This window comes from Taurulus bubalis (assembly GCF_910589615.1).
Source record: "Taurulus bubalis genome assembly, chromosome: 6".
In the NCBI taxonomy this organism is placed as follows: domain Eukaryota; kingdom Metazoa; phylum Chordata; class Actinopteri; order Perciformes; family Cottidae; genus Taurulus; species Taurulus bubalis.
Window position 1 is genome coordinate 7,639,916 of NC_136594.1, and position 25,123 is coordinate 7,665,038.

Sequence of the window (25,123 nt, forward strand, 5' to 3'; positions counted from 1 at the left end):
AGGAGAGCGAAACAATGAGATCGTCAGTGCTTGAAACTTGGCAGCAGCTGTCACTGATATTATCACAGCTCACTGCAGTCTGGAGAGCCGCCAAACCCGGAGATCAAACCGAGTCACATGAGAACATCTTAGGAGGGCAAAGTTTTCCCCCAAAAGAATGTTTCAGATTAACAAACAGATTCTCAGGGCTATCAGACCTGCTCGGCTGTGAAGGATGACGTAGACGGTGAAGTCCTGACCATGTGGCGGCACCACAGTGCCATCTAGTGGTCTGGGCTTGTTTTAACATTCGCAAAGTCCGTCCGGACCAACTGTTTCATAGTGTACATTTGTTGCCCAGCTGTTCTGTAAAATATATTCATTTAGCATCATAACTGCATGCCTCAACAACAGCCCAGTGTTCCCTCCTCTTACCAACAAACCAGCCATCGTCACACTTCTCCATCACGTCTACAACGTCGCCCTCCTTCAGCTCCAGCTCGTCCTCGTTGCGAGGCATGTAGTTGTACACGGCCTGGTACCTGTGTAGAGTAATTATTAATAAGTATAAGTCATTCTTTTTTTAAATTGTGTGTACTGTGATCACCTTTTTTTATACCAATAAAGAAAAAGTACAAACTTATACTTAAACTATTTCGTGATTACAAATACCACACACATATTCAATTAACAGGAAATTTAAATATGGAGACATAAGAGAGATACTTACGGGTCTCCTCCACCATGGAGTACATCCTGGACCAATCGCTGTGAGAAAGACAGAAACAGACAGAAAGTCAAAATCGTACATTTGAAAGGCTTTTGTATCGGGTGTGAAGATGTTAAACGGAGAGACGTGTCTCAGGTTGTCGCTCATGAGCAATGAGGTGTAATTTCCTACAAAGAGGTGTGGCCAAATTCTTTGAAACAGACACACCAAGCACTCACAGCAGAAACACAACAATTGATCCTTTCTTAAAAAGGAAAATGTCACTATGTAGTTCCTATGTGTTGTGATCAGTAATGGATGATGCGGTTATTTCTAAAGTCGTCCTCCCTGCACGGAGACAAGAGTACAGTCGGTTGAATGAAGACATGCCCCCCTACCCTTCGACCTCTAATGTGGGACAGGTAGGAACTCCGGGACAAGATGGGGCTACGAGGAGGTTTACCACCAACAACTGCATCCTGCTTAACAGGCGGGAAGACCAGAAGCAACACACCGGTAATCTTCAACAGTAAACGAGTCAGCGGCCTTCACTACATGAGCTGAATGCACGAGCACAGAGGCTAATGGCATGCTGCAGAACATCACCCATCAACATGCAACACGCCAAGGAGCAGCCTCCCAAACACACCACAGCCCAACCAACGCGAGTGTTCTCCACCGGCCAGGGGTCCCACCACGGAGGGGGAAAGAGATCTGGATACAGCGTTGGGGGCAGGGCCAAGTCGCTCAGTGGCAAATAAAGACCCACAATAAAGACCCACACCCATAAACAATTGGACTCAAGAGGATAAAATGAACCGAATCCTCCGCACTGCTTCTGCATGAAGGGGTCCACAGAGCAAGAGGGTTTCCTTTCACCCAGAGCCGCTCGACCCAATGAAGAATAACTATGGATTTGGTTACTGTGCATTTTAAAACTTTTAAGACCTAATCATTTATATATGGGGTATTTAAGTGTTCGTCCTGCAAAGTTGATTTACTTAAAAGGCTACCCACTGAGTTACAGACGTATCTTCCCCGCTATATAGGTCAAGTCTTTTCAGGCCAATGGATTCACATGACTTCCACAGTTTAACTTGGGCTATACAGCTTAAGGCAAGTTAGATTTAAGACTCTTTAAGTGAACTAATTCCACTCAAAATTAACTTTAGGTTTCAAGTTTGTGGAGAGAAAAAAAAAAGCACCATTCCTCGCAAACATAGCCTGGTAATGGTTTCAGCCATCATATCTGTTAATCTGTTGATTAATCGTTTAGTTCATATAAAGTCCACAAATAGTTGGCCAAAAACACAACCTGGTAAATTGTGATGTGCCCTTTTCACTTACAGCCAGACAATTTACAAGGATATGAAACAGAGAAAATACCACAAATTATCAGGTCATTTTCCTGAATAAATAAGATAAGCGGTTAATGGATTAGTGGACTAATCACTTCAACCATAGCTTCAGCTTCAGCAAGGTCAAGACATACATCGTTAGAGAGAGGCATCATCAGATGAGTCCTCGGCACCACAAACAGGATCTAAATCAACGACATCATCTCAACATTCCAGCGTTACCTTCACCTTGGGTGACCTACATCCTGGAGGAGGAACAGTGGGGGGAGAGCGCGGAGAGGCGAGGGGAGGAGAGGCGGGTTTAGGGGGAGTCAGGGTGGGAAAGGGAATAGGCGACCCCGAGTCGGGGCCGGATGTGACCAGATGAGACGGGTGAGTGACAGAGAGCGGTGAGGGGACTTTTGGAGAAGGGTGAGAGGAGTGGAGGGGAGGTGGTGAGACAGGCGGAGAGGGACAGACTGAAGGGAGCGGCGATGACATGAGGTAAGGACGGGATGGGGGACGAGGGGAGAGAGGGGGAGTGGGAGGGATGGAGCTATGATGCTGATGCTGTGACCGTGAGAAAGAAGACAAAGAAGGAGTAAAGGAAGAAGTAAAAGAAGAGGAAGGAGTACAAGAAGAAGAAGGCAAAGAAGGAATACAGGAAGAAGTAGAAGATGAAGAAGGAGTACAAGAAGAAGTAAAAGAAGAAGGTGAAGGAATAAAAGAAGAAGTAGAAGGAGTACAGGTAGAAGTAGAAGATGAAGAAGTACAAGAAGTAGAAGATGAAGAAGGAATAAAGGAAGAAGTAGAAGAAGAGGAGGGAGTAAAAGAAGAAGAAGAAGAGGAAGGAGGAGGTAAGGAGGTCAGATGGGGTGGTATTGAGGGTGAGGGGAGGCCGGAGAGAGGAAGACGAGTCAAAGAGGAAGGAGAGACATCTGCCTATGGAGGTAATGACGCACACATCAATTATGAAGATGAAACACAGAAGCTAAATGCTGAGGAGTTCTATTGAGCCCCAGAAAGGACATGGAGGGAAAAAATGCACGATTTAAAATAAGACCTACTTTGTGTATACAGTGTGTCTGTACTTTAGAGTCGATGCATAGTTCTTCTTTGATTGAAGTTACTACAAGGAACTTTTATTTTGTGTTGATTCTGGCGGTCCCTGTGGACAGAAGCGGTAGTGTTTCTGAGTCCCTTTAGAAAAGCTCTCATTCTACTGCAGCATCTGCCCCGCTCAGTCCTGGCTCAGCTCTCCTGCGCCTCCATTCCTTACAGTTGGCCCAATAATTCTGGCCTGCATGATTTCGACAGATTTTCGAAGGCACAGATGACAAGCATGAAGATTAACGCTATAGAAACAGCCAAATAGCCAGTATTAAAGTGAGACTGCTTCATCACCAGTTAAAAGTCCCTCATAGTAACTTTAAAGGACAAATAATCTACTACCCTACCCGACATCATGTACAGTACTTTATCCTTACACCGGCCGTATTCAAGGTCACTCCCTATTTACTACGTAGTGCACTTGTCCATGGTTTGTACACTACTTTCTTCTAACAATCCTACAATTTACGTTCATGTGTCACATTCTAGAGACGCACAAATTACACAACACTGTGCCTGTGAATGACAATGTAACACGGCAAATTAATATGAAATCTCTATTTATTGCTCACTATAGAGTAAACTATTGAGTGCATATTATATATATACATATTATTAAGGAGCGATGTAGTTGAGGATATACAATGACCGTTAAACTTCAATGCAATCCTCAGTCTCCATTATTATCTGTCACCATGGACAATCATTTTGGCTTCCCAGATGACTACGTGACACGAGTACATTGACCTTTGTGTCAAACTTTTGAAAGAGAAGGCAAACGTAGGCGTATTCCTTTTTAAGATTGAATAACTTTCCCTCCATCTAACTTCCAGGGCCCGTAGTGCTTCCCCCGGCGCTCACACGATCTACCTGTGGACTGAGTCCCTCATTTACACCTTCAATGTCCTCCCCTTTGTCCTCTCTCGCTTCACCATCTTCCTCAATGAACAACTCTGTGTATCCCCTTCCTTTCACCGACGGTGCTCTCTGAGGCTCAGCTGGTTGCTCATTCAGAGTGTTGGACTGCCCTCCCCAAGTGACGGCTAGTGGCTCCATTGTGACCGGCTTGTGAAACTGCACCTCTAACCGAACGCCTGCCGAGTCGCTGGTTGGAGTTACTGCTGGCTGGTGGGATTCCTCTGCTTTTAGAGTAAACCTGCTCTGGGATTGCCTGGTTAGCACAGCTGCTGGGGATTCTACCGGGGACAATCTTGAAAAGTCTGTGCTGGTAGAACCATCCAGAATCATGGACAGCAGCTCGTCATACGGGTCTTTTACCCGCAACTCAACATCAGGCATTGTGCTGCTTTTGCTTACTTCCACATGTGACTTGTCCTGCAGAGGAACTTGTGTGGGTGACTTGATTGACTCTCGCATTGTGCAGGACAAAATCTCTGGCTTTGAAATATGTAATGGTTGAGCTACTACTTTGCCAGTGTTGTACCACAGTAAAGAGTCAGGCAGTGGAGAAGCAAATGATGGATGAGGCGGAGGAGGAGGAGGAAGAGGCAGTTGAGAGAAAGGCAGGGGAACTAAAGCAAGTCTCCCCGGAGGAGTTATGGGAAATCTCTGGGGCGGCGGGGCGGAGACTCTATTTGATGGCGCAGGTGAGGGTGTCTTAGGTTCCTGTGCTTTGAGGAAAGGTGCAAGGTCAGTGGGGAGGGGTGGTGGTGGTGGAGGCGGCACAGGGGTGGCTGTGAGGGAGCGAGCTGGAGCGGACTCTGAAGGGTCCAATGTGAGGGACAGCCACTCGCTGGTGACAGCTTGCAGGTCAAGCCTTCTCAACGGGGGGCGACGGGAGGGGAGGTCACGAGTAGCGGAGGATGGAGGTAGATGGTAGAGAGGCTCCATGAAGGTGAAGTGGAAGAGAAGGAACAGTGGAATTTATAAAAGTGGAACAGAGAGTACTGTGTGTGTGTGTGTGTGTCATTTGAGGGCTGGACAGAGCTAAAGAGCTGTATTTACTCCTTTATGCAGATGATGTATTTACTTATTTATCTCCAATTCAGTAAACTAGTATATTAACATTATCACTATTTTACTGAACTAGAGACATTCTTTGTTTGTTAGTATTTGTCATTTTTGTTATGAACCAACACTCTTGTTCTGAAACATAAATAAAGGCCCCAAATGATAAATGAATCAATCAATTCATTTATAAAGTGCTTGATAAAAAGAAGTAAATTTACTGTAGTCAATGTTATTGTTCATTTTATTCTATTGTCACAAAGTTGTCGTGACTCCCCTACCTTGATGGGTGTAGAGCTTGGTGTCCTGTTGCCAGGGTAACCATGTGGGTCTATATGGTGGCTGGGACTCTTGGACGGGGAGCGCTTGACGATGTCAATGTACGACACGGGAAAGATGCCCTGCTTGGTCGTGTCTGGGATCTTCCCCTCGTACCAGTTCTGGTCCACCTGCCGTATCACGACGACTCTCTCACCCTGCACACACACACACACACACACACACACACACACACACACAATATACACGGCCGTTAACTGCAACTATAAGCACTGTTGAACACAACACAGGACTCGTCTTTTTGTTTGTAGAAATAAGAGACAATCGCAGTGAAAACTATCCGTTACTTTCAACCCATTTGACAAACAACAGCTTTAAACACATCAAGTAACTGATGATTTTTGTTGTACTTCTTTGTCTTTCATTTGAGAACGTCTTGCATCTTTTGATAGTTCCTCCCATTACATAACCTGTGACATAGTTGCAGCTTTTCATTCCCACGCAAACAACACACAGGCTACCTTTCTCAGTGACAGCTCCACGTTAGTATCAGCATTGAAGTTGTAGCGAGCGACTCCCTCTCCGACCTCTCTGACGTGTGCTGGTGGAGGAGGACGAATCGGCTGCTGCTTCTCTGAGGACGGCATCCTCTGTTTATGTGTGCATTGGCGTAAATGTGTTGAAGAGGGAGAAAAAAGAGGGACAAATTACACATGAGACGCGAATGGTGCACATTCGTCGCGCTCAAGAGTCAAGATATTTTTATTGTCATATGCACAGATAACAGGCAGTTATTCTGTACAATGAAAAGCTTATTTTGCTGGGTCCTCCTAACACAGAATTCCAATAAACTTTAAGGGAAAAAAAATGAATAAAAATAAACTTAAGGCAATATTCAGTATAGACAGTATATTCACTTGCAGTTCATCAGCTGCACACTCACTTCTACGTAGGATATGGGTAATATGCCGACCCGTCCGCGGTGCTCTCCTTCGTACCAGTTGTTGTCTATCTGCCGGATGATGTTCACCGCATCACCCTTCTTAAATGTCAGCTCCCTGCAACACATTCATGTCATCAGAGTGCCAGCACACAAACGAGAAGAAGACATGAACCGGGAAAAAAAACTCCAGCACAGCTCATTTCATATGAACAGCATCAGCAACAGAACGTCAAACACCGAAACAGCCCAAAATAAACTTTATTCATGCACGTATTCAAAGGCTGCAAAACAATAAATCAGTTAAAGCCATCCAGGTGTGGTGGTGAGATGTGACAGTGAGGCAAATTAAACTTTACGCAAGAAATGCACACAAATGTGCATCGTAACTTAAATGCAATGAGTGGAGATGTGTTGATATGCGGTTAGGCATTCGCACTTCAAAGCTAGCTTCCTCGTGCGCGCGCTGTGCATTTACTGTACTCACTTAGCGGTTTGTGCCTTAAAATCATAAATGGCTCTCGCAGGCTGTTTCTGATGGAGGAGAGAGAACAGAATAAGTTGTGTCATCTGTTTATGGGAGACCTAGGAGATGAGAGTGAGAGAAAGAAAGCCGGCAAGCATTACCAGGCAAAACATAAAATAAAAAAGCTTTTTCAATATTTCTGAGAAGATGTACGGTAACTGTGCTGTGGCGTTGTGATGCTAAAGACAAAATGTTGAATCTGAAATATTTGTGTCGTGCCAACCACATTATTAAAGTGTACTTAATTAGGATAAAGCTGAGGTGTTATGTTCGTTGCATAAAATGAAATGCATGTTCAATGTTGTACCTCTCTGTCAGGAGTAGGCCTTCTACTCTGGGGCGTGTGGCGTCCATCCACGGTGGAATAACACCTGGAGACATCCTGGTCTGTGGTTAGCAGAGACACGTGAGAAAGGTAACAGGAGTTACCATAGAAACCACAATCGCATCACATGACGCGTGCTCACAATACAAAAAATTGTGCTTTGGCAAAGTACTGAATGGTACAGTGATCAGACGATGGCATTCCAACAAGTAAATGAGGGAATAAAAGCTCCGGGGTCAAAAAAAAGATTGTTTTATTTCCATTTCACTGGAAAAAACAAGGTGATTGTAATTCCCATAATATGAAACATGCAGTTGAATATCGCTGAAACACAACATGAAACGAGGGGAAAACAGCTCAAAAATGACTAAATGTACAAACATGAACATACAAGCAAATGGCTTGAAGGGAAAACATGATTGTGGGATAGAAAGACGACTCCATAAATTAATCTGCAAAACAGAAAAATCATATAACAAAAAACAATAATCAAATTATAAAACATACAGAGGAATATTCACCTGTATTAACTTCAACCAGAGTAATGCACTGTAAATTCTCAAATAACAGCCTTCAATTGAGATGTAGTATATTTTAGTCCTGGAAGAAATCTGTTCTTACTTATAGAAATATTGTTCCACTATATAATTCCAATTATTCCTACTTTGCCATTGTTTTCTTCAAGCTTTTAAGCGACTGTCAATCAAAGCCAGCTTTTTTTTTGCTGTATGTTTCAAATTAGGTTTCCAGCAGCTCAAATAGAATAATCCTCCCATTTCTGAAGCAGACCTCGAGTGTGAAACGCCAGCAGGACGTGTTTAGTTTCACTGACATCACAGAACGAAAGAATGTCAATTATTTTAACACCAGGCTTTACTTGAGAATTTACTGTAAACATTCTTACTGAATTTCACACACAGAAAAGCACAGTAATGGATGTATCGGCTGAACCGATTACGGGGACGGGGCAACAAGCCCATGCAATGCTGAGCGAGACATTGAGGTAAATGTCTGGCGATTATGTGTACATGTTTATTACTGTATGTGTAATCAAAGAAAACACTATGTGCTGGTATGACTGGCTACATGACACAGTGTACACATGCATAATGAAGGTGTAATATGTGCATCATCTCCACCTGAATAACAGAGACCATTTCCATTGCCCTGCTCCTCTCCATATTCGTTATTGTTTGAGGTGTCTGAGTGGCGTCCGTAACAGGCACTGACTGGTGACTGTAACCGCGGAGTGGAGGCGTCCCCTCCATGTGAGGCGTACTCAGTGGGGCTCCCATCTGGGTACAAAGATGTAGAGGACAGACCCCCGTGCCAACACCCCCTCCTCCCCCTCAAAGAGGAGCTCCGTTCAGGCACATTTGGCAGCAGTTCGGCGAGTATTCTCTTCAGGATGCTGTCATCGGGTGCCCTAGTTCCTCTCTGGCCTCGCTCCGCTTGAATGTGCTCATATATGTCTCTCAAGGCCGCATCTAGTGCTTCGTAAATGGCCTGTTTGGACTTGGGTCTGCTGCCTCGATCTGCGCCACCACTGCTTCTTCTGGAGGTAGGCGGGGAGCCCTTTTTCCTGCGGAAAGGCACTGGGCTGACGAGGAAGGCCAGCTTGGACATCGCTTGCTGGGACTGTGAGCTCTGGATTTGGGAATGGCTGCCGCGGCTCGGCTGTGAAGGTCTCTGGTGCTGCTGGCGCGCTCGCTCTCTCTCGTGGCGAAGCATGGTCGTGAAGCGGGTATAAGAGGCCGGGCAGCGGCCCTTGCAGGAGCTGATGAGGTGGCGGTGTTGGTAGCCCTGGCTCTGGCCTAAACTTTGGTGACCAGGCTGGTGGTGGTGGTGGTGACGGAGGTGGTGGTGAAGGGTGGAAGAGCCGTACAAGCTCTCAGAGGAGGTCAGTGAGCAATGGTCAAATTCACTCTCGCTGCAAAATGAGGAACCCTCCACCTGGATGAAGTCGCTGAGGTCGGACGCAACAGCGTCCTGTTCACTGTCGGAGTAGTCTGGGTTGGCTTGTGGGCCTTGAGGAGGAGCGGGAAGAGCGGGAAAGGACCGCCCACGGCTGGGCTCCGGTCCCACGCGTGGCTGACCCTCGGGTGGGCTGCGAGGCCGATGCCGGTGATCCATGGGGTGAGGTACTGGTCCGCTGTTGCCGTTGTTGTCTTCCTCTAGTAAAGACTCGATGGAAAAACGTCGTTTTGGAAAACTGGGTGTGACACCGCCGGCGCTGCTGGCTCGAGATGACGAGCCGCCCGGCGTGGTGGCGCCCGAAGGCACCTCGGTGTCACCCAAGTTGGGCATGGATTTGGACTTCTGAATAAGGGTCTCGTATGTGGAAATGCGGGTTGGCACCATATCGCGCGGCACCTCCATGCCCCAAGAGGGGGCCCAGGGAGAGAGGCGATGCCGATGCAGGTGATGCTGGCCCTCCAGCTCCAGGATGCGAGCGCGCACCGAGCGGATGACCTCAGACGGGATGAGGTGAGCGCGGTCGATCTGGTGCATCTTGCGGTAGAGCTGGAGAAAGCCCGGCGAGTCGTGTGCCCGTCGCCGGTGGAGGCGCGGCAACGAGCGAGAGGAGGTGGATCCGGTCGAACCTGAGGGATTCCCATCGCAGACCAGGGATCCAGCACTTTCTGAGCGGGTGGCGTTACGCCCGCCCGGGTTAGGATGTCCGTCATTGAGTAAGTCGTCGCAGCTGCGTGACCTGAGCTTGCCAGGGAGAGGCGGTACCTCGTCGGTACTGCTCCACGTCTCAGCATCCGGGCATTTCGTCGGCCAGCTGTTCTTATAACAGACAGACTGCTTGGAGGAGGAGCTTCCGTCCTCGCTGGCCTCCTCGTGGCAATGGACAAGGTCGGAGGGGAGAGAGGGGAGATGGGGGCGTTGATAATGACCTGGGGAGGTCAAACTGTTTGAATACATGTTGCATGCGTCCCCACCTTTCAGATGTCCAAGAAAAAGCAGCGTGGTGAAAGAGAAGAAGGAGGAAAGCATGTTTAGCAATTATACCCAGCAAAAGGGTGGAGCAGCTGGGGAGAGGGAGAAGTAGGAGAGAAAAGAGTAACGCTGGGAAAAAAAGAGGGTTTGATGTTTTTTTCTTCAGACTTCCACGAATACGAATCAAGGAGAATTATGACCTCACCAGACAGACATTGTAGGATGAAAAACATCACAGTCACAAATGACAACAAATCTTCTTGGATTTTTAGTAAGTAAGCACATGAAGGGTCTGGGGAAGAGAAGGGGCAAGAGAAATAGAAGGAACAAAAAACATCAAATAAAAAGGAGTTGTTTGTTTGTGTACCTTTGGCTCTGGAGGGCGAGGATGGTGAGGAACGAACCGAAGGTTTCTTTAGGCTGCTGCTGGGTCTGTAGGCATCCACTGGTTTCGGGGAAGTTGCCGCTCGGCTCTGAGGCGGAGCCTTGACTTGGGAACTTGCCGGCTCCGACTTCCTTCTCTTCCTGTAGTCGCTGGCAGCACTGAAACACAGTCGGACGTCAAGGACGACACTATACACCGCCGCTGGTGCATGCATGCGTTTGCAGAAATTTAATTCAGGTATTATAAATGTCTTATGAGTACATACTATTTACTATGATGAATACAATGTATGTAATAAATAATGAGCATCTCTATTTACCCTTTCGAACAACGTGAAAACATTAGAAAACATGCTTTTCTCTTTTCTAAACCAGCGATACACAGCTTAGATTAGGCCATTACCCACGTATCTAGAAAGATACCTTACCTTCTCCTATTCAAAAGGACTAAAAACCCAAATGGGCTTTCAAACACACTCCATGCGTACATGAATTACACGGCCTATTCATTCCTTTTCTGCTCTTTCTGTTCACCGAGGAAATTGCGACTGAATAAGCAGGCCATTGGTGAAAGGGAGTAGGACAAGGGGGAGCAAGAGGGGGAGGTGGAGGGACGGATAGGAGATGAAGGACAGAATCAATAGGTTTGCCGGGTTAATTTATTCCGGCTCCGTTGGTGAAAGGGTGATGCAAAGCGTCCTGCTTCAGTGGCAAAAGAAAATAAAGCCAAACACTAATCCTTGCATTATTAATAACGGACACAAAGGCTATTTGCGCCAGAGTCAAGGCAAGAAAGCGCAGTTGTGACTCCCTGCTGAATCACAACAAGGACCACTGCTGTTGAGAGGATGGGGGAGGATGGGGGAAGGGGGAGATGCAGAGGAAAATAAAAGAAACAGAGGTTACCTCGCAGGTCTGTCAGGAGCCTTGTCAGCGGGAGCGATGTGCAGGGATGTCTGAAATAGGGCAGACGACAAGAGAGAGAAGTGAGGTCGGCAGGAACAAAGACTCCAGGCAGAGCAGGTCACAATGCACAGCCTGCATGCGGGTGTTGTTGCTGTGCCACACTCAAAACGCTCCCCCAGCGGAAGGTGCGCCGGATGCTGGTTCCACATGGCACACCTGAGCGGGGAGGAAGGCCCACGGGTGTAAGCGGTGAGGATAAATTCCTGCTCTCTTGTTTCTGGAGGATGACGGCAAAAGGTGATAGAGCAAAGGATGCAATGAGCTCAGGGGGCAAACGTTGCCCTGCAAAATGTGGCACGGATCAGCCGGAATGGGTTTTAGTGGAAAAGAATGGTCGAAAACACACAATAATGTTGGACATGTTAAAAAAAGATTTCCAGTGAATTATATCTATATTTTTTAAATAGATCTTCATAAAATTTCAAAGGAGACAGATGTTTTTCATATAACCCCATGCAAAGAAATGAAGAGCACTTTCTATATAAATCTTAAGCAAAGCAAACATCATGCTCATCTCGTGGTGGATGTCTGACACTGTGACATCTGATAGCACACTCATTTGAAGAAATCATGTCTTACATTTTCCTGAAATAAAAGAGATTTTAAATTCCCGTGACTTAACAACACCACCGGAATACTCGTGAATGTGCGATTACCTCAATACGTTGGCGAGCGGAGATGTCTGGATTATAATCCAGCCGTTTTTTAGGAGGCTTGAGCCCCAAGCAGCAGCAGTGAGCAGGAGGAGGAGGAGGTGGAGGAGGAAGAAGGTGAAAATGAGGTGAAGGAGGAGAAGCAGTGGTGACATCATGGGGAGAAACCAAAAAAAAACGGGAAAAATGTGGAGAGAGCGACACTCGTTAGAGAATCAGAGTAACCAGAGATGGACTCGTTCACAAATAATGTGAGTGCACGCACACAAAACACACACACACACACACACACACACACACACACACACACACACACACACACACACACACACACACACACACACACAATTCATCTTTCATTCTTCAACAATAAAACTACAGTATGTCAATGTTGAAATAAATTAGACCTTTTAAATCAAACTTTATACACACACACACAGAGACACAAATGTGCTCATGTACCACACACACACACGCACACACACATGCAGAGAGTGAGAGCAAGCTATAGGGCAAAAAGCCGAGTGAAGCACGAGCTGCGGTGTTTAATTCAGAGTGCAGTGACTCAGTGCTGGGTTACAAGTGCAGATCAACAATTGTTCCCTCAGTCGGCCAAACCTCCTCGTGACTCAATAAACGCTGATCACACAATGAGGTTCTGTCCCAGCGGGACTAGTCAGTGCATGTAGGGGAACCGTCAAAGCTCTAAAGTCTTATTTAGTGGTGTGAAACATTCAAAAATATTGCAGGTAGAAAATCTCAACGCACAGCAAACACGATGTGACATTTTCTCCTGAACATTTTGAAATAAACCCAACAAACAATCACCGGGTGTCATGCTATGGCATGGACAGAGGCATGGCACTGTAAATCAGTCAGGAAGGGGGGGCGGGGGTTATCCCAGATCTGTGGATAGAGGCAATCCCTGCCCTGGGCTACTATGATGTCATTACCATATACGTCCAGCAGAGGACGCTACAGCATTTAGCTTGTAGATATGCAGAGCATCGCTCCGCCAATGGTGAAAATAAACAAAACTACAAGCAGAAATTATTAAATAATTAAGTGAATGAACTATGATTAAGGCGATATACAAGGATGAGGAATGTATGTTAGCATGTGCAAGAGATGTTGAAGAATAAAAGAATACTTTTCATCTTCAGAAAACTCATCGATGGCGTAAATATATATTGTTACGTTATATGTTATAATTAATTACTTCTCTGAGCAGCTCTACCAGTTCAAATTCATGTCATCTGAAGCATTTTGGATCTCTTTTTAATCTTTCTCCTGCTTATCTTTGGGCAAGATGCAACACCAAACTGAAATAAAACCATCTAGCTTTGTGCGTGAACATTTCAGTGCCTGCTAGCCACCAGACCAAGAAAACACCCAGCAACGCGAGACATCACACAGCCTGTCACAAGGGTGGAGGGAGGGGGAGGGGGAGGGGGGAGTCACAGCACCCAACAAGTACCACATGCCCAAACAACTAGCCACCACCCAGTCTACTGGTGGAGACATTCAAAATAAAAACATAAAACATCACGGGTGGAGTGGAGAGAGAGTGGGGGTCTGCCTATGGCAGGGTTGTGCTTGAGGGGGGTAGCTATGGCCCTGACTTACCGGCCGCCCAAACTCCAGCTCGGAAAAGAACTTATACCAAGGCTCGTTCTCTAAATCTATGTCATCATAGGTCTGGGAAAGCATGACAGTGACAGAGAGAGGAGGTAGAAGAAAGACAGTGTGGAAAAGAAGTCACACAAAGAAAGACATGGGCCTCATGGTTAGGAATGGACGAAGGTGGCACGGGGAGATGGGCACAGGATGAAGATTTCGACCGGCTCACAGGGACCAAAGCAGTGATGCAAAAACCCACATTTTACGACAGACAAATCATTGCTTCACTGCGTTAACTGGTTTGACATTTATTCCAAACCATTAGGGCCTCCAAAAATATTTGTCAGGCAGCGTACACTAGTGCCATGTTGAATAATGGAATACGCACAGGACATCTCTTCCCCCCATTGGACACCAGAGAGGCAGACAGTCTCAACACCTCGGCCCTCCTCAAATTGATATTCGTTAATTTCACGTGTATATGAACATCAACAGGGCTGTGAATCCCGCGACAGAATCCCATTACCGCCGCCTTATTCTAAGCCTTAGCGAAGCTGACAGATAATGAAAATCAGGATGTTACTTTGAGCATTACATATTTAACACCCAACCTCATTATCCACAGCTTGGAGCCGGCTCAGTGGATGGAATATTAAATAGTACACAGCAGTATGTCAGAAGGGGCAGGTAAAGGTACTCAGTGTAGTTCAGAAGAAGGGGGAGGGGCACATTTTGAAGAACTGTTTGGAAAGGATCATTACCTTAGGGGTTATTATTCACGTGGGTGTGCAGTAAGTTTCCCTTCTACATTGGTCGGAGCAGCAGGTATCAGTCACTTTCATCCATGAACAGGTTAAACAAACTGTCAATTCAATATATTTTTTCATTTTAATTACTTTTAAATACCATTAATGCGTCTTTTTTATATCACCTTGTTTTCTTTTAAATCCTGTCTTTAAGGAATACTTCACCCAAAATGAGCGTTTGTGTATCAATTACTCAGCCTGCGATAACCTTGAATTCTTAAAGAAAACGTTGTATTTCTTGCACGACCTCCACGGAGAAGAAGTCATGATGAATTGAACATAAACTGGGAGGCATAGCTCATGTGTTATGATCCAGGTCTCACTTATCCAGTCATATGTTTTTAACACTTCCCTAAACACACGCATACTATTTAAAACCCTTGCGTCTTGTCCGGACTCCACAGGTATGAGTAATTAATCTACAAATTGTCATTTTATGGGTGTAATATTACTTTAATGCCTTTTTTATGTCTCATGTAAAGCTGTGAATTGCCTCGCTGTTAAGAAAGAGCTACACTAATAAACTTGCGTTGTCCTGCCACACTCTCCCTCTGTCAGTTATCCCCATCAGCACCATAACCCCTTTATGTATTCATATAGGTGCTTTTAAAAGAGGAATTTACAGATAATTAATTCAAAGCTGCCATCCAATGTCGCCTTGTCATTTGCTTATTGGCTGGAAACTTACGTCCGTACATGTCCTCCACTATTTTGCATGGCATGTTAATGGTGGTTAAGTTTCCTGAAGGAAGTGGAGGTTTATCTTTCCTGACGATGGATTTAAAAACCTTCTGTTGCATCACAGAGAGATTCATTTTCATATCAAATCAACCTGCAATAAACTGTCGGATAGGATGTCTGTATTTGCATGCAACGAAATTAGACGGGTATAAGCCTCGCAGTGAGGCAAGTTAATCATCTCCTCTTTTTCAGTTGGATGTTTAAACTCAAACAGCTTTCTCTATTTTACACACTTTGGCTGATACTGCAGCCAGGAGGTGTATTCATTTTACTGTTATTTGAACTGCGGAGATGATGCGTTGGTTTACTACTGTCTGCTCCTTCTAACCCCATTTCCCACATGAAAATGAAACGCTGCCAGGAGATATTTGCGTAGGTGTCGAGGCGTTGCATCTCTCTTGTAAAAAAAAGAGAAACAGCTGAGAGACATATGAGTCATCCTGTAAAAATCGAGTCGAGAGCAGAAACTTCCAACTTACGCAAGTTCTGTGAATGCGCGCAGGAAAAAAAGAAACTAAAGAAACAGAGTGGCAGAGAAAGTGCTCTTTTGTTTCCTGTGGCTCATAATTGGACACTTTTTTTCAGGAGCCATTTGTTTCCATGGACAGTGGAGCGAAAAGGCTTCTAAAACAGAGCCTCAGATTAGACAGCGTGGGTTCACTTCTACTCTTCAGCTTTCTCCTTTCATTGCCTTATCAGGAACTGACTCATGCATTATTTCCCTGAGAGCGCTCTCTGCAGTCGTCGCATTAAACGTCTGCAAATACCTTTTCCCCCGTTTAATCTTCTCCCACATGACAGACTCCTCATTTACAACACCATCTCCATTATCCTGTTCTTCATCTCAGAAACCTTTTTGTCTATTATTTGAGCCATTACCTCTACTCACTAATTATCTCTGTACTGGCTGTTCACTCTGAGTGAGGAGGATGACAAAGCAGACAGCAGCACTGGAAACCTTTGCTTTTTTAACGCCCACGTCGTGCCTGACGGAAAAAAGTCCACTCAAAAGCCCCATAATATGAAAATACAGTCGGCAAGAAAGGTAAAGGTGCTTGTGACTCTTTTCTTAATACGACCATTCAGTTATTTTATGTGCCGTAGATCTACCTATGCAGTGTTATTTCACTTATTTTTGCTTAATGTTTTGTCATCAACCCCTTGAACCTTCTATAATGTCAATATAATCAAGTGACAGAACATTTTAAAATATACTCACTGGTCTTTCGTGCTCCAAAATGGAGGACTTTCCAGGCTCGTACTCAAAAATACTCTTCGGCTCTGCGCGGTACTTTCGTGTGTCCACCTTCCTGTTGGGAGGACCCCATTCATTCCTGGTGCAAGAAAAAAAACAAAAAAAACATGCTTCTTAGAAAACCGGCAGAAACAAAATCAATGAATCATCAAATGAATCATGAAAGAGATGAGACAAAGCTCGGCGTACGCGTCAGGCGAGTCTCTCTCGCGGTCGCTGTCTCTGGCCCTCAGCTGGAGGAGGGACGGCATGGGCGGAGGCGGTGGGGGTACGGGGGACGGCGGAGGCTCACGAGGGCCCGGATGCCCTCCGTTGTCCGAGGGGCTTTTGGCGAGTGGCCTGTATGTGTGTGTCCGGGGAGCAGGGTGGGCCATGGTGGCGCTGGACGGCAGGCTGTGGTCGTCTGTTGAGGACAGAGGAGACATTGGAAGGGAGAAGTAATGAGGCAGAGCGAGCCAGACAGGAGGAGACAAATGGGTTGGGAAGAAATGGCTTATGAGCAACTTCTGTTGCGCGTAGAGCATCTCTCACCGTTGTTTATGACAGCATATGTTGCATTGTATGTGTCAGAGTAGTCGTCATCTGCAGAAGAAGGGAACAAAGATTGATTGGTGTTCATGCACAAACAACTGTTGTGGTGCAGAGGGAACAAGAGTGCAGTTTGCTCTCCTGAGAGAACTGCACTTTTAGTCCACTTGAATACAGTCTTAAAAGTAAGTTCCAATAGTGGCCATTTTGCACAGCGGAAAATTATAAAACCACTCAAGCAGCATGAACTACTTCCCCTCCGTCCATCAATAAGCTCAGCATCTCTTTTTTTAAAAGGTACAAGACGAGCCATAGCAACTCACAGAGGCAGTGTATGTACCATATTGTGGCATAACTATGAGTATTTGATTTTAGCTCTTTTCTCTACACATTTTTTAATGAGCTCACTTGAAAGATTTGATTTGTAGACTTTGGTGGGACTGGATAATTACTTTATAAATTCACAGAGAATATACGAGTATTCAGAGTCATGGAAGATCTCCAGGATGCATCAAGAGAAGAGGTCTGAAGATGTTTTTAGGCACACACAATCATGAAACAGTGCATGTGTGTGTGTGTGTGTGTGTGTGTGTGTGTGTGTGTGTGTGTGTGTGTGTGTGTGTGTGTTGCAGTAGAAGAAGCCGGAGCAGTGTAGAATAAACAAGCTTTGAACTGACTGTGATACTGTCAAGCCCATAAAATTAGAACAGATTTCCCAGGACAGCTCTGTGTCTATTAGAGGTTTCTCTCAATCCCTCTTCCTCCACAGACTCTCTTGCTCTCATCTAATGAGTTCTGGCTCTGACGTTCTCTGGGTCTTTGGGTTTAATAATAACCGGCATGCGCATACACACAAAGATGCACACAGCATGCATACGTGGCCAAGTTCTAACGCCGAATGATCAAATCACAACACATAAAGGGACATTTCTGCCTTTCGGTGTGATGCAGCTCAGACGTACCTGCTTTGTGAACCTTGTGGATCTGTTTGAACATAGTTTTGTACCAATCCTTGGGCCTATCCACCGTCTGTGGAGAGAGAAACAGTCATAAAGATGTATGTGCCGTGAAATGCAACATAAACCAGATAGCTGCAGTTAGAGGATAGGAAGGGTTCCCACTGTTTTATGGGAGCGGGTCCTTACTGAGCCGAGCAACAAAAAACACACAGTCAGCCTTTCTAGAGATCCATATTTCACTCACCGAGGATGTAACCCACGCCGAGACATGAATAAATTAATTATAGAGATTTATTGTATGAGACACTCTCCATACGACATGAGGACGACTAAGTCTTGTCAAGAGTCATTTGCATCAGAATATTTCACTTAATTTAATGTACTTGCTCTTAATTAGTCTCCGTGAGATATTTAATCTATTTATCAGATATAACTGATGAGAAACAAGTCTGAACAAAATGTTGCATGGTTCTCACCACAGGCTGTATATAAAGCATATCTTTATGATCACACTCACATCGAAGACATCTATTGAAGAAACAGTCAAATGAAATGTATATTTCTCAAATTCTGTGTGCCTGGATTAAATGTTCATTTACTTAAATATGTATCAACGTTTTTTCATTTTTAAGTATTTTATATTGAACCCTTTCCTTTTTCTCCCTGTAAAACATTGAAAAATGTGTGATGACACATTGAACTCTGGGATGTATGAATAAATCTCTCCGATTGGATGTGACAAGCTCACCCGTCATACGAAACCACACATGACCATTAGCTTGTGGGCTGCAAGTGGCTAGCAGAATGACATCATAGTAAGCTGTATGTGTCGGCTGGGGCGAAGAACCACTTGATAAACCACAATTGCAGTTTGTTTTGGTTTTTAATTGAGCTTGCTTTCAGAAATCAATGTCAGCAGGTTTGGTTTCGCAGCACAGAGGACACAGAAGCCACGTTGCTACAAAAAAAAAAAACTAAGTGGGAGCTCCTGGTGCGGAGCCTGGAAAGTCCAGGAGAAACCCTGGTATGGGTGTCTTTGTGTATACAGTATAGATCTAACAGCCACTTCAAAAACGAGCTATCCCATGGCAGACTTAATCCCCCCTTTATTCAGTAGCGCTAAACACCGTGTCTGGACTCAGAGAACAGGCTGTTTGGCTCCAGTGAATGGAGCATTGGCACGGCCAGGAGACGGACCAATTACCACTTCACTCTCCATGGTGACCAAATAAAGTGCCCGCAAAAATGTTTGTCTTCTCACAACAAGGAGCGTCTGTTTTTCTTCTTTTCTCTTTGCTTTTTATCGCCCCAACTCTCATTCTTCCCGTTACTTTCTCCGGCTCGCTCGCTCTGCAGTTGAACAACCGCTTTGAAATGCCACCTCTTCAAGAAATGGATAACGGAGTGGAGTGTGAATACGTGAAAAGCCTGAACAGAGATAACACACAGACACACACTTGGACAAGTGAGCAGCGAGGACGTTGCAGCGCTAAAGCAAAAAGACCTCGACTGAGCTCATCTGTAAAACTAGCACACAGAGAGTCAAAAGATACCGAGAGAGTGAGAGAGAGAGAGAAAGGGCTTTTAATATGGGGTCAAAAGCTGCTGACAGCTGAAAGTAATCCACTCTCGTGAACCTGATCACATATCAAGACGACAGGTCAAAAGACTCATCTGTGCAACACACGACGGTGCCTCACCGAGCCGGTCTGCTGCATGCCAACACGTTTAGCTCTTTGACCTCACCGTGCGGATAGCAATAGGGATGCCGGAGTCGTCCACGGGGCCGATGCCTTCGTAGTGAGGGGCCTTGATGACGGACACCCTCTTCTCCTCCTCCGAGAAGCGAGCGATGGGCACTGTGCTGCTGTGGCTGGTGTGGCCCAGCACCACGGACTCTGTGGTGAATGACTCGCTGCCCTCTAAATATGAGGAGGAAGAGGAGCGAGAAAGAGAAAAGACACACCGTCATTTGAACCCACTAATAATCACAGAAATCCAAGGAGGAGTGAACAAGGCGACACTGACTCATCCGAAGATGAACTGCTTTTTTGTACACCTCCTGATGTGAGCAGCACAAGAACAACCTCTTTATCTGCAACTCATTTTATACTGTGCACCACAACTGGATGGCTCTGTATTCTACTTAAAAAGGTTTACACATATCACAGCCTGGGCTTTTCACAAATATACATTTTTATGGGCAATAATGAGGAGATTCATTTGCAAATATTCTTTTATGGCTTCTTAAAATATTTCTACATCCTTGAAGCTTTTAGCACTTCTCTGATCATGCATCAGCTGGTGAAACTGGAAAAATGCACATAAAAAAAAAATCTAATGGATGTCATCAAACAAAAAAAAATGAAATGCTAATTCACGGTAGATCGGAACAAATCTTACAAAGCTTTGATGAAAGAAATCTCTGTGTCCCGTTTAATTCTAATAATCCTTTCAGCAACATATAAACAACATATCAACTGACAAGATTTGTGCGATTCTTTCCATGTCTGATGTCTGATGCTAAAACACTTTTGCAAACATTTGTCTCATCGGCTTAATTACTGGAATACATTATTCTCTGACTTACCAAAATCAACTATTAGCAAACTATAACTTGGACAAAATACTGCTCACCAAAACTCGAACATTTTATAATTTTACTACTGTTCTTATTTCATTACATTGGCTCCCTGTTCATGCTGAATCAGACTCTTAAGATCCAACTTTTGACTTACACGAACTTGCACCATCCATAAATTGTTATACACCTACCGGGGCTTCACAATGTAATAAATGTCTCTCTCCTGACCTTTCCAAAATTACATAACACATCAGATGGATGGTTCTGGGATGGCCTTTTCTTACCAAGCCCCCTTTTTCTTTGCCATTATCTTCCTGTCAAATAATTGCTGATAAAACATAGTGTTCTCGGCTCAAATAAATTAAAAAAAGGGGTAAAAGATCATGACTCACCTGAACTCCGGCTCTGTCTGTAGAGCCCGCTGTGGAGTGAGGTGGGCGGAGGAGGGTAGGACAGAGGAGAGAGGGGCCTCTGTGGAGCACTTCCATTCATAGCGTGAGAGAGGACCTGGCCCTAAGAGCGGCCACAAGCCAGACAACACAGAAGATCACTCACTGCCAATCACAACTGGCAGCAACATGTACACATGTCCCTTTATAGTGTTGTTGCTCTGCTCTCCAACATTAGATTATTATGAGTATAACAAAATGAATAAAACAAGAGAATGATTAGTTTTATAAATCCGTTATTAGTCATTACATTATTATACATATTTATATTTAAAGTGGCAGAGGAGCCCATTCTGGAAATGAAGGTACACAGGTCGACAGATGTTGGGGCTGATGTTATTCAGTAATTACTGAATGAATCTGAAGCGACTGTGTCATGTGAGAACAGTTAGTGAGGGGGAGGGGCACTTATTGAGTCGCTTCACTTCAAAAACAAGACAGAAGAGATTAAAACAGTGATGTAAGCAAACGCAAGTCTTTCAGATTCCACATACATTTCATAATAAATTAGTTGTGACAAACAAGACAGTAGACACAATGGGAGGCTCCATTTGAAAAACAAATGCTCTCCCATTCAACACAGGGACATATGATTTCATTGGACAAAAGGGTAAAAACACAGCGTTTTCATTTTAAGGCCGGCGTTGATCAAAGATACATGAGAGCTCTAAAACCAATGGATATCAAAAATTTGAAATCAATAAACTCACATTAAAGCAACACACAAACACTGTGTTGACAGCACTTATTGCAAGTGTATGGAATGTCTACATAACAGGGTTTTTTCAGTCTTCTGTCTCGTACATTTGATGCAACAGATACACTTGGCTCATGTTTTATTCGGGCATTATGAGCGTAACATTTGTATTTTTTGGGGCGTTCAAATCCGTTTTCTTGGGTTTTTCTCACAAAACTAGAGTGATTTTGGGTTTGGCTCTGACAAAACATGTTTTTTTAGCATTATGACTATCGCCACCTTTGGCGTCAAAAGCAGGGGTTGCCACCTTGGGTAGACACTGAAGCTGCTAATCTTCTAACATTACATTAAGTCCCCTGTATCGGCAGAGTGTTAGTCCTACTTCTAACTTCTTCCTCTTGGGAATACCACTCTTTCACAGGGACCATTACATCTGCTCCCACAGCAACATAATGAGCCGACAAGGAACGTAACTACAGTCCTCGTGGATGTTATCTCAGATAACCGCCTCCCCGACTTCTCCCTTGGACAAGTTAAGTGTTTCATGATGCCAACAAGCTGCAGCCATCAGCTTCCATCACCCTGCTACAACCTTTCTGAAAAATGGTTTTGTCTCGTCATGAATTTTTGATATGAACGGGCCTTAATGGGACAGTACAATTGCATGTGATTGCAAAAAAAAGGCATAACAGAGAAACAAAGACAAGCACAAAGACATAGTGATCTCATGAGTAGAGGGACATTAACATTTTAAGGGATCATTAGGTTGTAGTTGAAGGTTAGTGAAAGGTACAAATACGGTGGTGAAAACACATTTTGTGAATTGTTTGGTTCAGCCATCCAAAGGAGAGCGGGGAGGCAGGGTACCATTTGTGTGTTACAGCAATGACTTGTTGGGATAATTACGTTAGTGACAGTGGCGGCTGCAGCAGTGGAGGCCACAAAGGTAGTTAGCGCATCATCAGGGCCAGCAGTGGATGTGTAGGCAGAGACGTGGCTGAGGGTGGGCGATGGCGTGGGCGAGGTGCCGGGGGAGTCCAGGCTACAGATCTGCAGCTCGTCCAGCAGACCCGTCGTGGACGACGAGTAGTGGCTGAGCGCTGACACCGTCAAGGGGGAGGCCGAGGATGACACCCAGCCACTCGCACTGCTCACTGTGGGAAGGCTCGGCCTGATGGCTGCACCGGGACCACTGGGAACATACGGGGTGGCCGATAGAGCCTTGGGCATTAGGCCTGGCAGGTAGTCGAGTGACTCTGAGCTGTGGCAGCGATATGGGGAGTGCCGTGCTGTTGGGTCAGGGGAGGGAGGCCCCTGGTGTTGGAGGGGAGAGGGGGGAAAGAGGGAGTTGATTGGAAAAGGAGGAAAGGAGTAAAGCGCTTAGTGATGTCACTCATTTGCCACGATGTCACACAAGATGTGCGCAAGCAACACGTGAAGCCTAACAGAAGGTGAAATGCTGCCGTGAAACCGCACTCAAGCGTCCACCGGCTGCAGCATCTTCCTCTCACAGGTGCCTAGCGCTGTGAATCCAAGAGGGTCTGTTAGTTTCAAACTCTGTGGGAGGCTGCAAATACAGAAGACAGACGGCAACAGTGGTATCAAAGACATTACATAGTTGGTTATCACACAAACAGTATGAGTTCACACATGGTCAGATGGCAGCAACAAGCCTAACGGACTAAAGGGCAACACACACAAGCGGCATCCTGTATGACGTGCATCAAAACACCTTGTTTTCAAACACTGGTGGCTTCATGGAACACCACTGTCATAAGACTCAGTGTCTGTATGAGTAAAAACTACCAGAAAACAGCCATTATATCACATTTAGCCTCTGAATTTGGCACACCCCCCCCCCCAAAAAAAGATATGATGCAACCAGTGTGTTACCCTTTTATCACCTTTGATGTCATCATGACACAAACCCAGCAATGTTGTATTTAAGTGGCCTTGAAATGGACACAATCATTACTTTTGTTACATTGTATAGTCGGTTATGTACCAACAGCACTGCAGGAGAAGGTCTTGGTGGAACTGCAGGAGGAGCCCTCGTCACCTCCACCCGGGCTGGAGCCGGGCTCGGGGTCTGATTCGGGCCTCGATCTGGGGACTTGAGCTCCGCTGTGTTGTTTGAAGGCCGACGCTCTGGATGTTTGAGATCCTCTGGGCCCAAGCGGCCGGAAGCCGGGGCTGCCTGTGGACCTGTGGCCTGGGACTTAGGTTGTGGGTCAAGGTAGGGGTCGCAGTGAGCCGGGGGGTCAGGGATGGTGACCGGGGTTAGTTTGAGGGAAGACACCTTACGCTCCTGGGCCTGTGAATTAGTGGTTGCAGAAGAACGACAGCTGCTGATGTCATCCGGGAGAGTGAACCGCTGTGCCTGTCGGACTGAGTTTGCATTGCTCTCCGAGTAAGAGTAAGAGGACGTGCTACTAATAGTGTAGGACTCTTTCAAATCGGCTTTCTCATTCTGCGTGAATGTTAGCGTCCCGGGGGTAAAATCATTAGCCAGGGCAACAAGGGAGCTGTAGTCTGGCGGGTTAGCGGCCGTGGGTGAGAAGTGGAAACTCTCTCTTCTGGGGGGTGGCAAAGGCATGTGATTGATATCCTTAGTGGCCAATTAGAAAGCAACAACCAACGTAAGTTCAAAGAAGAACAACAAAGAAAAATCCTCAGTGCAAAGCTTGATGCAAATCATCAAGTTGTTCCAAATACAACACTGCATGGTAAACTATAATAGAATAGTCAAAGGCACTTTTCACACAGACCACTGATTCCCTGTTTTGATTCAGCTATAAAAGCTTTAATGTGTGAGACATTTTACCTGTGTTGGTGACTTTTTGTCTTGCAGGTTGGGTCTGACGCTGCGGAAGCCTTTGGCAGCGAGAGATGAGCTGTTAGCGTCTCCGTTCTTAAAGCCATCTGTCGCGCTACGTGACCGCCAATTATCTGGAAATGGAGTTGGTAATATTAACATCACATACTGCAGTGTTTTTATGATGTTTTCTGGGCTCCAATGGGGTGTTTCCCAAAGAGTCTCACCTCCAATTGAACACAAGGAACAGAGACTTACCCAAGTCTGATGAGTGAGATTCACTCCCTGGGGAACAGAGAAGACACGGCAACGATAACTGACATGAGCGAACGCGTGGTCACATTCATCACTGAAGACGTTGATACTACTTCATAGGGTTACAGCTAAGAGCTAAGAGAAATGACTACAGGCTGTGTACAGTATACAAAAAATTGGGAGAGGAGAAGAGCTTAAGGTATTTCATGCACATCGAGACTTAATAAACCACTTCACTCCCAGGTCTAATAAAGGACGAAAATCCTCCAGAGCACACTAATGCGAGCCACAT

General features: G+C 45.4%; 1 protein-coding gene across 1 annotated transcript in view; it reads right to left on the bottom strand.

Annotated features, from left to right (window-relative positions):
* sorbs2a (sorbin and SH3 domain containing 2a) overlaps nt 1–25,123 on the bottom strand; it is a 48,890-nt gene that overhangs the window by 2,209 nt on the left and 21,558 nt on the right. Inside the window, exons 4-25 of the mRNA XM_079219720.1 lie at nt 24,835–24,861; nt 24,586–24,710; nt 23,767–24,369; nt 22,668–23,075; nt 21,008–21,128; nt 19,778–19,953; nt 18,035–18,101; nt 17,076–17,126; nt 16,734–16,947; nt 16,509–16,623; nt 13,749–13,820; nt 12,126–12,182; nt 11,410–11,459; nt 10,487–10,662; nt 8,313–10,121; nt 7,156–7,235; nt 6,810–6,856; nt 6,326–6,440; nt 5,904–6,032; nt 5,385–5,579; nt 710–747; nt 415–521 (exon numbers count right to left, since the gene is read on the bottom strand). Coding sequence (XP_079075846.1) covers nt 415–521; nt 710–747; nt 5,385–5,579; nt 5,904–6,032; nt 6,326–6,440; nt 6,810–6,856; nt 7,156–7,235; nt 8,313–10,121; nt 10,487–10,662; nt 11,410–11,459; nt 12,126–12,182; nt 13,749–13,820; nt 16,509–16,623; nt 16,734–16,947; nt 17,076–17,126; nt 18,035–18,101; nt 19,778–19,953; nt 21,008–21,128; nt 22,668–23,075; nt 23,767–24,369; nt 24,586–24,710; nt 24,835–24,861 — 4,782 coding nt within the window. The remainder of the gene's footprint in view (nt 1–414; nt 522–709; nt 748–5,384; nt 5,580–5,903; nt 6,033–6,325; nt 6,441–6,809; nt 6,857–7,155; nt 7,236–8,312; nt 10,122–10,486; nt 10,663–11,409; nt 11,460–12,125; nt 12,183–13,748; nt 13,821–16,508; nt 16,624–16,733; nt 16,948–17,075; nt 17,127–18,034; nt 18,102–19,777; nt 19,954–21,007; nt 21,129–22,667; nt 23,076–23,766; nt 24,370–24,585; nt 24,711–24,834; nt 24,862–25,123) is intronic.